Source organism: Salvelinus alpinus, chromosome 5, assembly GCF_045679555.1.
Source record: "Salvelinus alpinus chromosome 5, SLU_Salpinus.1, whole genome shotgun sequence".
Classification (NCBI taxonomy): Eukaryota; Metazoa; Chordata; class Actinopteri; order Salmoniformes; family Salmonidae; genus Salvelinus; species Salvelinus alpinus.
The window spans coordinates 23586190-23597116 of NC_092090.1; the positions used below are offsets into that span (position 1 = coordinate 23586190).

The 10927-nt window shown below is 47.1% G+C and overlaps 1 protein-coding gene across 1 annotated transcript in view; it reads right to left on the reverse strand.

The window, feature by feature from the left end:
- The window catches only part of LOC139575272 (fibrillin-1-like), a 119179-nt gene that overhangs the window by 38994 nt on the left and 69258 nt on the right, over positions 1-10927 (reverse strand). Inside the window, exons 10-15 of the mRNA XM_071400231.1 lie at positions 7546-7698; positions 7236-7436; positions 6473-6628; positions 5269-5388; positions 5058-5183; positions 3299-3421 (exon numbers count right to left, since the gene is read on the reverse strand). Coding sequence (XP_071256332.1) covers positions 3299-3421; positions 5058-5183; positions 5269-5388; positions 6473-6628; positions 7236-7436; positions 7546-7698 — 879 coding nt within the window. The remainder of the gene's footprint in view (positions 1-3298; positions 3422-5057; positions 5184-5268; positions 5389-6472; positions 6629-7235; positions 7437-7545; positions 7699-10927) is intronic.

Here is a 10927-nt window from a genome sequence, read left to right on the forward strand (position 1 = left end):
CACTGAGTTTACTAAACATTAAGAACATCTTCCTAATATTCAGTTGTCAACGTACACTGAGTTTACCAAACATTAAGAACATCTTCCTAATATTCAGTTGTCAATGTACACTGAGTTTACCAAACATTAGGAACACCTTCCTAATATTCAGTCCTAATATTCCCTTTCATCTACACTGATTGAAGTGGATTTAACAAGTGACATCAATAAGGGATCATAGCTTTCCCCTGGATTCACCTGGTCAGTCTATGTCATGGAAAGAGCAGGTGTTCTTAATGTTTTGTACACTCAGTGTATATTTTCTTTTGAGCATGCTTATTCCAGAAGCAGGCCTAACAAAGGTCTGGGAAACCAGCTCAATATCAACTGTCAAGTTATACCCACAAAATATCCTTCTGAATGTCCATGTAACTTCTCTTCTCTAGACTCAATCTGGTCAAAGGAGTCAAGGTTGTTTCTTTACTATAGTTCTTTCACTTCAAACAACTTCAACTCACACAGATGAACTGGACTTGACATTATTGAACTGGGCTTTACATTATTGAACTGGGCTTTACATTATTGAACTGGACTTGACATTATTGAACAGTACTTGACATTATTGAACTGTACTTGACATTATTGAACTGGACTTGACATTATTGAACTGGACTTGACATTATTGAACTGGACTTGACATTATTGAACTGTACTTGACATTATTGAACTGGACTTGACATTATTGAACTGGGCTTTACATTATTGAACTGGACTTGACATTATTGAACTGGGCTTTACATTATTGAACTGGACTTGACATTATTGAACTGTACTTGACATTATTGAACTGGACTTGACATTATTGAACTGGACTTGACATTATTGAACTGGACTTGACATTATTGAACTGTACTTGACATTATTGAACTGGACTTGACATTATTGAACTGTACTTTACATTATTAAGTGAAAATATTTGACTTGCAGTTTCCTAACCACTTTCTAAGGGCCACTTATTTCATGATTCATCTATAATGGCTGTACAGTATAACTTCACTCTTTATCTTCCTGGAAGATCATATAACCCAACAGAAGAAAAAGCTTTCTGCTGCTCCAGTCACATAAGCCCATAATGTAAACCACAGTGGTGTATTCTAACAATGACCCTAATGACGTGTAAACAGTGATGTGGCTGGTTGCTTTGTGTTATGTCTGGAGCCACTGGAGGACAGAAACATGGGCTGTATTCCAAATAACACCCTGTATCCTAAATAGTACCCTATGTTTGACCAGGGTACATACTGTAGATCTCTGGTTGAAGTAGTACACCATATAGGAATTGGCCATTTGGGAACCAACCTTGGTTTACTCAGAGGCAGAGAAAGAGCACAGAGGCCTCAACAGACTGTGTAGACTGTTAACCCTCTCTAGACTGTGTAGACTGTTAAACCTCTCTAGACTGTATAGACTGTTAACCCTCTCTAGACTGTTAATCCTCTCTAGACTGTGTAGACTGTTAACCCTCTCTAGACTGTGTAGACTGTTAACCCTCTCTAGACTGTTAACCCTCTCTAGACTGTGTAGACTGTTAACCCTCTCTAGACTGTGTAGACTGTTAACCCTCTCTAGACTGTTAAACCTCTCTAGACTGTGTAGACTGTTAACCCTCTCTAGACTGTGTAGACTGTTAACCCTCTCTAGACTGTGTAGACTGTTAACCCTCTCTAGACTGTGTAGACTGTTAAACCTCTCTAGACTGTGTAGACTGTTAACCCTCTCTAGACTGTGTAGACTGTTAAACCTCTCTAGACTGTTAAACCTCTCTAGACTGTGTAAACTGTTAACCTCTCTAGACCGTGTAAACTGTTAAACCTCTCTAGACTGTTAACCCTCCCTAGACTGTGTAAACTGTTAACCCTCTCTAGACTGTGTAGACTGTTAACCTCTCTAGACTGTGTAGACTGTTAACCCTCTCTAGACTGTATAGACTGTTAAACCTCTCTAGACTGTGTAGACTGTTAAACCTCTCTAGACTGTGTAGACTGTTAACCTCTCTAGACTGTTAATCCTCTCTAGACTGTGTAGACTGTTAACCCTCTCTAGACTGTGTAGACTGTTAACCCTCTCTAGACTGTGTAGACTGTTAACCCTCTCTAGACTGTGTAGACTGTTAACCCTCTCTAGACTGTTAATCCTCTCTAGACTGTGTAGACTGTTAACCCTCTCTAGACTGTGTAGACTGTTAACCCTCTCTAGACTGTTAAACCTCTCTAGACTGTGTAGACTGTTAACCCTCTCTAGACTGTGTAGACTGTTAACCCTCTCTAGACTGTTAACCCTCTCTAGACTGTGTAGACTGTTAACCCTCTCTAGACTGTTAATCCTCTCTAGACTGTGTAGACTGTTAACCCTCTCTAGACTGTGTAGACTGTTAACCCTCTCTAGACTGTGTAGACTGTTAACCCTCTCTAGACTGTGTAGACTGTTAACCCTCTCTAGACTGTGTAGACTGTTAACCCTCTCTAGACTGTGTAGACTGTTAAACCTCTCTAGACTGTGTAGACTGTTAAACCTCTCTAGACTGTGTAGACTGTTAACCCTCTCTAGACTGTGTAGACTGTTAACCCTCTCTAGACTGTGTAGACTGTTAACCCTCTCTAGACTGTGTAGACTGTTAACCCTCTCTAGACTGTGTAGACTGTTAAACCTCTCTAGACAGTGTAGACTGTTAAACCTCTCTAGACTGTGTAGACTGTTAAACCTCTCTAGACTGTGTAGACTGTTAAACCTCTCTAGACTGTGTAGACTGTTAACCCTCTCTAGACTGTATAGACTGTTAAACCTCTCTAGACTGTGTAGACTGTTAAACCTCTCTAGACTGTGTAAACTGTTAAACCTCTCTAGACAGTGTAGACTGTTAAACCTCTCTAGACAGTGTAGACTGTTAACCTCTCTAGACTGTGTAGACTGTTAAACCTCTCTAGACTGTGTAGACTGTTAACCCTCTCTAGACTGTATAGACTGTTAAACCTCTCTAGACTGTGTAGACTGTTAACCTCTCTAGACCGCACAATTCATTACTGAGGAAATACATCCCTCTCTGAAATGAGACAGTCTCTACTCTATGTAGACTACTAGCAACAGAACTCCCATTTAGCCTTTTTTACATGAATTTGCCACCTTTTGGTACATTTTTGTGGCATTGACACTTTTCAGTACATTTCCTGACTTTTACACTTTCCGGGACATTGCATTTGACAGTTTTCATATACTTTTCTGATGCGGCAGACAGAGGGTTGTGATTGGACAGCAGACGTACCTACACAAAAGCGCCCGGTTGGGTCGAGCAGATAGCCATGTTTACAAATACATTTAAAGCTTCCCTCGTCGTTGATGCACATCCCATTCAAACACATGTTCCTGATCAGACACTCATCCATGTCTGGGGGAGAGAAACACACACACACACACACACACACACACACACACACACACACACACACACACACACACACACACACACACACACACACACACACACACACACACACACACACACACACACACACACACACACACAACATATTAGGACAATATATACAGGTCATAGACAACAATAGGTCAAAATGAATCTAAAATATGTGGGAAAATACTATTAGAATATACAGAACGACTGCATGCCTTCAAGTAGTGTAGAGGGTTCCATATCTAAGATCGAGAATTAATTAAGATTGAGAGAAAGAAAGAATGACAGAAACTGAGAGACAGAGAGGAAGAGAGAGAGAGAGAGAGAGACAGAGAGAGAGAGAGAGAGAGAGACAGAGAGAGAGAAACAGAGAGAGAGAGAAAAAGAAAGAGAGAGAGACAGAGGAGAGAGAGAAACAGAGAACGAAAGAGACAGAGACAGAGAGAAACAGATAGAGGCTGATGTATTTGACAATGTGTATCAATATGGCATGTTAATAAAGTTAATTAAAATTAAAATTGTGAGATATAGAAAGAGGAAAAGAGATCAACAGAGAGAAACAATGAGAAACAGAGATCAACAGAGACGAACAGAGACCAACAGAGATCAACAGAAACCAACAGAGACCAACAGAGATCAACAGAGATCAACAGAGAGAAACAGAGACCAACAGAGACCAACAGAGATCAACAGAGACCAACAGAGATCAACAGAGACCAACAGAGACCAACAGAGATCAACAGAGATCAACAGAAACCAACAGAGATCAACAGAGATCAACAGAAACCAACAGAGATCAACAGAGCGAAACAGAGACCAACAGAGATCAACAGAAACCAACAGAGACCAACAGAGATCAACAGAGATCAACAGAGATCAACAGAGACCAACAGAGATCAAAATAAACCAACAGAGACCAACAGAGATCAACAGAGACCAACAGAGATCAACAGAGATCAACATGGACCAACAGAGATCAACAGAGATCAACAGAGACCAACAGAGATCAACAGAGACCAACAGAGATCCACAAAGACAAATAAGAGATCAACAGAGATCAACAGAGATCCACAAAGACAAACAGAGATCAACAAAGATCCACAAAGACAACAGAGATCAACAGAGATCCACAAAGACAAACAGAGATCAACAAAGATCCACAAAGACAAACAGAGATCAACAAAGATCCACAAAGACAACAGAGATCGACAGAGACCGACAGAGATCGACAGAGATCAACAAAGATCCACAAAGACAACAGAGATCGACAGAGATCCACAAAGACAAACAGAGATCAACAGAGATCCACAAAGACAACAGACATCAACAGAGATCAACAGAGATCAACAGAGATCCACAAAGACAACAGAGATCAACAGAGATCAACAGAGATCAACAGAGATCCACAAAGACAAACAGAGATCAACAGAGATCAACAGAGATCAACAGAGATCAACAGAGATCCACAAAGACAACAGAGATCAACAGAGATCAACAGAGATCCACAAAGACAAACAGAGATCCACAAAGACAACAGAGATCAACAGAGATCAACAGAGACCAACAGAGATCCACAAAGACAAACAGAGAGAGAGGTGTGTTTGAGACAGACCTTGACAGTTCTTCCCGTCAGTAGAGATCTCAAAGCCGGCGTTGCAGACACAGTGGAAGCTCCCCTCAGTGTTCACACACCTTCCGTTGTTACAGATACGACCGTTTGCCACACACTCATCCAGGTCTGAAACACACACAGGACATGATATTCTCACCACTCTCACCACTCTGTGTGTATGTGTGTGTGTGTACAGTTGTGTGTGTTTTACCTCTGCACTCGGTCCTGGTAGCAGTAGACTGGAAGCCAGCAGGACACTGGCAGAAGTAGGATCCAGCCGTGTTCACACACTCTCCGTTCACACACGGGTTACGTTCACACTCATCATCATCTGGAGAGCAAACACACTCATAAGAACCAAACTCTGTCCGTCAACCAAACTCTGTCCATCTGTCCCTCCCTCCCTCCCTCCCTCCCTCCCTCCCTCCCTCCCTCCCTCCCTCCCTCCATTGCTCCATCCCTCTCTCCCTCGTCCTCTCACCCTCCTGCCCTCTCACTCCCTCCTCCATCCCTCTCTCCCTCCTCCCATCACCCTCCAGCCCTCTCCCTCTCACCCTACCCCCTCACCCTCCTGCCCTCTCCATCTCTCCCTCCTCCCCTCACCCTCCTGCCCTCTCCCTCCCTCCCTCCTCCCTCTCACCCTCAACCTCCTCCCCTCACCCTCCTGCCCTCTCCCTCCCTCCTCCATCCCTCCATCCCTCTCACCCTCCCCCTCCTGCCCTCTCCTTCCCTCTCTCTCCTCCATCCTCCATCCCTCTCTCCCTCCTCCCCTCACCCTCCTGCACTCTCCCCCCTTTCTCTCATCCATCCTCCATCCCTCTCTCCCTCCTCCCCTCACCCTCCTGCCCTCTCCCTCCCTCTCTCCTCCCTCTTCCATCCCTCTCTCCCTCCTCCCCTCTCCCTCCCTCTCTCTCCTCCATCCCCCATCCCTCTCTCCCTCCTCCCCTCACCCTCCTGCCCTCTTCCTCCCTCTCTCTCATCCCTCCTCCATCCCTCTCTCCCTCCTCCCCTCACCCTCCTGCCCTCTCCCTCCCTCTCTCCTCCCTCTTCCATCCCTCTCTCCCTCCTCCCCTCTCCCTCCCTCCCTCTCTCTCCTCCATCCCCCATCCCTCTCTCCCTCCTCCCCTCACCCTCCTGCCCTCTCCCTCCCTCTCTCTCATCCATCCTCCATCCCTCTCTCCCTCCTCCCCTCACCCTCCTGCACTCCCCCCCTCTCTCCTCCCTCCACCATCCCTCTCTCCCTCCTGCCCTCTCCCTCCCTCTCTCTCCTCCCTCCTCCATGCCTCTCTCCCTCCTCCCCTCACCCTCCCGCCCTCTCCCTCCCTCTCTCTCCTCCCTCCTCCATCCCTCTCTCCCTCCTCCCCTCACCCTCCTGCCCTCTCCCTCCCTCCCTCCTCCATTGCTCCATCCCTCACCGATACACTCTCCTCGTGAGTCTAGTCTGAAGCCCATGTTACAGTCACAGCGGTAGCTTCCAGGGGAGGGGACACAGCGGCCATTCAGACACAGGTTCCTGTATACCTCACACATGTTAGTAATGCTGGTACTGATGTTCTGGGTCTGGATGATGCCTGGAGGGGGAGAGGGGGGAGAGGAGGGGGAGATGTAGTGGAGAGAGGAGTAAAGGAGAGAGAGGGAGAGGATGAGAGAGAGGGATGTAGTGGGGAGAGGGGGAAAGGAGAGAGAGGGAGAGGATGAGAGAGAGGGATGTAGAGGGGAGAGGGGGAAAGGAGAGAGAGGGAGAGGATGAGAGAGAGGGATGTAGTGGGGAGAGGGGGAAAGGAGAGAGAGGGAGAGGATGAGAGAGAGGGATGTAGAGGGGAGAGGGGGAAAGGAGAGAGAGGGAGAGGATGAGGGAGAGGGGTGTAGTGGGGAGAGAGGGTAAGGAGAGAGAGGGAGAGGATGAGGGAGAGGGGTGTAGTGGGGAGAGAGGGTAAGGAGAGAGAGGGAGAGGATGAGGGAGAGGGGTGTAGTGGGGAGAGGGAGGGAGAGGGAGAGAGAAAAGGGGGGTGAGAGACAGAAAGAGGGGTTACCACATTACCACATTCATAGTCATAAGAGACACTTCATTACTGAAGGATTTCTTAACCATTAAGGTTTTAATATGACTCTGATTTTAACATGTGAGGAGGCTTCAGTGGTGAGAGATGAGGGGTAAGATGTCAGGGTACTACTTACTGGGTCCAGGGTATTGATCTGGTCCAGGCGGAGGCTGGAAAGGGATTGGTGGTCCTGGGTAGGGTGGTCTTGGATAGATACCTGGGACCTGGGGAACTCCTGGTCTTCCCCCTCCCCCACCTGGGAGAGGCCCTCCCCCACCTGGGAGAGTCTCCCCCCCTGGACCGGTCTGCACCTGTGTGCACAGCTTCTGGTACTCATCTAGAGCAGAGAGAGAGACACATAGAAATATGACGAAATAGAGAAGAAACATCTACAGCTAAAGTGAAAATGATTGCTGATTGTACATGAGTACTGGGTCAGTACCTACCAGTCCCTGTCATGGGGCACAACTCAGGACTGGACCCGTCCGACCAGCAGCGCCCACTGTCACAGCAGCACTGTATCTTGGTCAGGAGCTGGGAGTTCTGGTTGGCACAACGCCCATTCAGCAGGCTGGCATAGCAGTACCCACCCCGGGCATCTGGAGAGAGACAAAACCAGACAACACATGTTTATGCCAAACACATCATAGAAATACCCACCATGGATATCTAGAGAGAGAACAGGCTATTGGGACTCAGAGATTCTGAGTTAAGTGGGGTCAGGGGAAGGGAGCGAGGAAAGAGGAGAGAGGATGGGAGAGAAGGGGGAGAGAGGAAGAGAGACAGAGGAGGATGAGGGGAAGGAGAGGGAGGGAGAGAGAGAGGAGGGGAGAAGGGGGAGAGAGGAAGAGAGACAGAGGAGGATGAGGGGAAGGAGAGGGAGGGAGAGAGAGAGGAGGGGAGAGAAGGGGGAGAGAGGAAGAGAGACAGAGGAGGATGAGGGGAAGGAGAGAGGAAGAGAGAGAGAGGATGGGAGAGAAGGGGGAGGGAGGGAGAGAGAGAGGAGGGGATAAAGGAGGGAAGAGGACAAACATCTCAACACAGGGAGCTTGTTGATGTTCATAATAATGTAGTATTGGTGGGAAACAGATAGATATGTCTGGTCCAGCACCTCTCTGTGGAGCGGAAGGCTCATAGCGAACATTCCTTCCTCACAAACATCCTCTCCTGGGGGGCTGTGTGTGTGTGTGTGTGTGTGTGTGTGTGTGTGTGTGTGTGTGTGTGTGTGTGTGTGTGTGTGTGTGTGTGTGTGTGTGTGTGTGTGTGTGTGTGTGTGTGTGTGTGTGTGTGTGTGTGTCAATTTGACCACTCTGACCCAGATTCCTGTCGGATCCTTTGTGAGACGGACTGAACCGATCTGGTCCTGATTTACTGCTCTCTCTGGACATGTTTGGAGGGGAGTTCCTGGTGTGTGTGTGTGTTGGCGAGGATGTGTGTGCATGTTCCTAACACGCACGGTCATCAACCCCCTGGCCAGTGGACCATTGCTGTTTCTCATTGGCACACACAAACGCACGCACAAACACACAAGCGTACACACACACACACACAGACACACACAAGCAAAACTGAATGCTTCCTCCACACTGTGTGACTACGCAGAGGCACCTGAGACAGAAAGTGTGTGTACAAACCAGTCTGGTGTGATGTCTCCTTCAGACAAGAGAACATCATATATCCCTGTCTCTCCATGGTCCTGTCTAGTCAGGATACATCCAGTATATCACTATCCCTGTCTGTCTCTCCATGGTCCTGTCTAGTCAGGATACATCCAGTATATCACTAACCCTGTCTGTCTCTCCATGGTGCTCTCTAGTCAGGATACATCCAGTATATCACTATCCCTGTCTGTCTCTCCATGGTGCTCTCTAGTCAGGATACATCCAGTATATCACTATCCCTGTCTGTCTCTCCATGGTCCTGTCTAGTCAGGATACAACCAGTATATCACTATCCCTGTCTGTCTCTCCATGGTGCTCTCTAGTCAGGATACATCCAGTATATCACTATCCCTGTCTGTCTCTCCATGGTGCTCTCTAGTCAGGATACATCCAGTATATCACTATCCCTGTCTGTCTCTCCATGGTGCTCTCTAGTCAGGATACATCCAGTATATCACTATCCCTGTCTGTCTCTCCATGGTCCTGTCTAGTCAGGATACAACCAGTATATCACTATCCCTGTCTGTCTCTCCATGGTGCTCTCTAGTCAGGATACATCCAGTATATCACTATCCCTGTCTGTCTCTCCATGGTGCTCTCTAGTCAGGATACATCCAGTATATCACTATCCCTGTCTGTCTCTCCATGGTCCTGTCTAGTCAGGATACATCCAGTATATCACTATCCCTGTCTATCTCTCCATGGTCCTGTCTAGTCAGGATACAACCAGTATATCACTATCCCTGTCTGTCTCTCCATGGTGCTCTCTAGTCAGGATACATCCAGTATATCACTATCCCTGTCTATCTCTCCATGGTGCTCTCTAGTCAGGATACAACCAGTATATCACTATCCCTGTCTGTCTCTCCATGGTGCTCTCTAGTCAGGATACATCCAGTATATCACTATCCCTGTCTGTCTCTCCATGGTCCTGTCTAGTCAGGATACAACCAGTATATCACTATCCCTGTCTGTCTCTCCATGGTGCTCTCTAGTCAGGATACATCCAGTATATCACTATCCCTGTCTGTCTCTCCATGGTGCTCTCTAGTCAGGATACATCCAGTATATCACTATCCCTGTCTGTCTCTCCATGGTCCTGTCTAGTCAGGATACATCCAGTATATCACTATCCCTGTCTATCTCTCCATGGTCCTGTCTAGTCAGGATACATCCAGTATATCACTATCCCTGTCTGTCTCTCCATGGTGCTCTCTAGTCAGGATACATCCAGTATATCACTATCCCTGTCTGTCTCTCCATGGTCCTGTCTAGTCAGGATACATCCAGTATATCACTATCCCTGTCTGTCTCTCCATGGTCCTGTCTAGTCAGGATACATCCAGTATATCACTATCCCTGTCTGTCTCTCCATGGTGCTCTCTAGTCAGGATACATCCAGTATATCACTATCCCTGTCTGTCTCTCCATGGTCCTGTCTAGTCAGGATACAACCAGTATATCACTATCCCTGTCTGTCTCTCCATGGTGCTCTCTAGTCAGGATACATCCAGTATATCACTATCCCTGTCTGTCTCTCCATGGTGCTCTCTAGTCAGGATACATCCAGTATATCACTATCCCTGTCTGTCTCTCCATGGTGCTCTCTAGTCAGGATACATCCAGTATATCACTATCCCTGTCTGTCTCTCCATGGTCCTGTCTAGTCAGGATACAACCAGTATATCACTATCCCTGTCTGTCTCTCCATGGTGCTCTCTAGTCAGGATACATCCAGTATATCACTATCCCTGTCTGTCTCTCCATGGTGCTCTCTAGTCAGGATACATCCAGTATATCACTATCCCTGTCTGTCTCTCCATGGTCCTGTCTAGTCAGGATACATCCAGTATATCACTATCCCTGTCTATCTCTCCATGGTCCTGTCTAGTCAGGATACAACCAGTATATCACTATCCCTGTCTGTCTCTCCATGGTGCTCTCTAGTCAGGATACATCCAGTATATCACTATCCCTGTCTATCTCTCCATGGTCCTGTCTAGTCAGGATACATCCAGTATATCACTATCCCTGTCTGTCTCTCCATGGTCCTGTCTAGTCAGGATACAACCAGTATATCACTATCCCTGTCTGTCTCTCCATGGTGCTCTCTAGTCAGGATACAACCAGTATATCACTATCCCTGTCTGTCTCTCCATGGTGCTCT